Raw genomic sequence first — 3,205 nt, 5'->3', positions numbered from 1 at the left:
GAAGGGATTCAAAACTTTTTAAAAAACCTTTTAACACAGAGGCAGCATTACGCCATTCTTCCTTCTTGGAAAAAAAACCCCTCTCCGATTTAAACAAGAGTCCTTCAAGTTTTTAGTCACTTTTACAGAAGAAAGGGGGTTGTAAACTTTCTCTTTTCAAGAACAAGCTGCTAGTAGAAATCAGGAGAAGACAGAGCTGAAAAATTAGCATTTCCACTATGGGACTGGATACAAATATACAAGTAGATTTAAAGTGTTTTAAAATTAAACTCTCTCTGCCTACTTTGTTTTTTAACTTCTTTCATGTTTTCTTATGCCAAACTGGAGGAACCTTTTCTGATTTTTTCTTTGGCGGCATTCAAAGGAAGACCAGAGGATGAAAATCCTGTACTTTCTTACTTTATTGCTTTGGCACTTTACTTGGTTTTACCCTGCTTTCTTTTTCTCAGCATTGAGCCCTACTGAAGCAAGTCAAGGCAATCCAGGATCCAAATTAGGATTGTCAAAAGTAGATGGAAAAGAAAGGAACCCCTTGCCAAGGGCAGGTACCCTTAGAACGGGAAGCCACGGATACAGTGCTGGAAATGCAAAGCCAAGGACAAAAAGCAATAGCGCTCAAACTGGACCTCTCTTGGCAAAGACTGATGACTCAAAGAAGACCCTCCCTAGAACAGGGAGCACAGACAAAAAGGTAGGACAATCTACACAGAGACAATCAGGAGTAAGGACTGTGACCCCAAAGGTTCAGAACTTGGGCAGCAAAGGCCCATTGAAGAAACCTGGCACAGGGAATTCAGATGCCAGTTCCTACAAAGCCAAAAAGACGAAAGAACCTGTTGCCCAGAAGGACTCTAAGGATGCATTCAGACATCCTGCTATCACGCCACATGAGTACATGCTCTCCTTATACAGGACACTTTCGGATGCGGAACGGAAAGGCGTGAACGGAAGTGTCAAACTGGAAACAGGACTAGCAAACACAATCACAAGCTTCATAGACAAAGGACACGGTAAGAAAATGTAATTTCTGCATATTATTCATGTGTCCAAAGGGCTTGCCTGCTATTATTTGAAAACACTCCTACAGGTACCTGGCTGATTCTGATTTGAACAGAATTACGCAATTAGAGGCATTTCCATTCTTGCAATGCTGACTTACAAGTCCTTTTCTAGTATTTGTACAAGGACCAGGAAAGCTGTGTACACCTGTTGCTAATTTCATCAGGGCTGTGCAAGTGATATGAAATTTATTTTCTGCAAAGCATGCATTTAAAAGCATATGGCAATAATGTCTGCCAGAGCAAGACTGGATAAGTCGGTTTCTGTTAAAAAGGCTAATTAAGATTAGTTAGATTTGGGAAGAACTAAACCAGGGGATAATTTTATTGTTAGAAACAAATCGATTTGAGTACACTTTGTTATTTTAAACATGCAGAATATGTCCCATTTCAATCATGAGAGGTCCAATATAAAACCTCAGGAGTGCATCCTAGATCCTCAAAGCGCCCCAAAAGCAGTCAGAGCAACCTGTGAATGATGAATGGATCAAGTAGCAACGTGGCTGAGTACACAAGTCCCAGTTAAATGAATGGATGTTATGTGCAAGTGAGCTTGAAGAATGTTGCCTATGTCAGCCTCTGATAACTCAGTTAATGGAAAGAAGTCTGGAAGGATGTAAATAAAAGTAGAGATGAGTGAGAAGCTATGATAAACCAGCTGTCTTATTGGATAGCACATCTGGGGGTGTTTGCCTTCAAAAATGTATGAACTGTCACATGGTTTTCTTTTGTTTTTTCTTTTTTCTCTTAAAATTATCTATCTGTGAAAGTACAAATCTAATGCATGGCTCAAACTTTTTATCATGATGTCACCATAAACCTGTGGATAGCACACGCTCTCTGTATTAAATTAGTAGCCTGGTACCCAGTTCCTAATAAATTAGATTGAACACTAAATGACATTGATTAGCATTAGAACAGTGCCTAGAGGACTTCAGACACAAAGAAGAAACCTTCCACATTAATGAGAAGTGCTTAAAATGTTATTCTATTAAAGCTCCATAGAATGTGAACTCATTGTTTTCCCTTAGTGTAATTTTACAACTCTCAATTGCATATTGTCAAATAGAAAACTGACACAAATTTATGTTTGAAATACATAAATCTCTCTTTCTCTCTCTAGATGATCGAACCCCAGCTGTTAAAAAGCAGAAATACATTTTTGACATCAGTGCATTAGAAAAAGATGGCTTATTAGGGGCAGAACTACGTATTTTAAGGAAAAAACCTTCTGACTCTTGGAAGTCGCATTCTCATGGGAAAACATGTCAAGTGAAATTATTCAGTTGCTCCACAAGCAGGCAAGCTTCAATCCTCTTGGACTCTCGGACAGTCAACATCATTGACACAGCAAAATGGGAAGTGTTTGATATTTGGAAACTTTTTAAGAACTTTAAAAACTCTGTTAACTTGTGTTTTGAACTGGAGGCTTATGAAAGGGGGAGGCCTATTGATTTAAGGACTGTGGGGTTCAATAGAACAGGGAGGCAAGTCAATGAAAAAGCTCTCTTCTTAGTATTTGGTAGGACAAAGAAGAGAGACTTATTCTTCAACGAAATAAAGGCCAGGTCTGGCCAGGATGACAAAACGGTATACGAATACCTATTCAATCAAAGAAGAAAGAGAAGGGCTCCTTTAGCAACTCGACAAGGAAAGAGGCCGAACAAGAATCTGAAGGCCAGGTGTAGTAAAAAAGCACTCCATGTAAATTTTAAGGACATGGGCTGGGATGACTGGATAATAGCCCCCCTGGAGTATGAAGCTTATCATTGTGAAGGACTTTGTGAATTTCCTCTTCGGTCTCATCTGGAACCCACCAACCATGCTGTTATCCAAACATTAATGAACTCTATGGACCCAGAGTCAACTCCTCCAACTTGCTGTGTTCCAACAAGGCTGAGTCCTATTAGCATTCTGTTTATTGACTCTGCTAATAATGTAGTCTACAAACAGTATGAAGACATGGTGGTGGAGTCATGTGGCTGTAGGTAGCAGCACAGCTTCACAATCCTGATAAAAAAGGACAACTGGTTTTTCTACATAAGCACTATGGCAGTGCTGGCGAACCTATGGCACTCCAGATGTTCATGGACTACAATTCCCATCAGCCCCTACCAGCATGGCCAATTGCCCATGCTGGTAGGGGC

General features: G+C 40.0%; 1 protein-coding gene across 1 annotated transcript; it reads left to right on the top strand.

Annotated features, from left to right (window-relative positions):
* The first annotated feature begins 376 nt into the window (after positions 1 to 376).
* GDF5 (growth differentiation factor 5) lies at positions 377 to 3,050 on the top strand. The gene is made up of 2 exons (XM_048497474.1): positions 377 to 1,010; positions 2,182 to 3,050. The coding sequence occupies exons 1-2, from the start codon at positions 377 to 379 to the stop codon at positions 3,048 to 3,050; spliced, it is 1,503 nt and encodes a 500-aa protein (XP_048353431.1).
* The last annotated feature ends 155 nt before the right edge of the window (positions 3,051 to 3,205 follow it).

Source organism: Sphaerodactylus townsendi, linkage group LG05 (assembly GCF_021028975.2).
Source record: "Sphaerodactylus townsendi isolate TG3544 linkage group LG05, MPM_Stown_v2.3, whole genome shotgun sequence".
Lineage (NCBI taxonomy): Eukaryota > Metazoa > Chordata > Lepidosauria > Squamata > Sphaerodactylidae > Sphaerodactylus > Sphaerodactylus townsendi.
Note: the sequence above shows the minus strand (reverse complement) of the source record. Positions and strands in the feature narration are given on the sequence as shown.

Coding starts and splice junctions, on each gene's coding strand:
- GDF5 (XM_048497474.1), top strand. CDS start 377: ATGAAAATCCTGTACTTTCTTACTTTATTGCTTTGGCACTTTACTTGG. Junction 1,011..2,181: donor CTTCATAGACAAAGGACACG/GTAAGAAAATGT, acceptor TTCTCTCTCTAG/ATGATCGAACCCCAGCTGTT.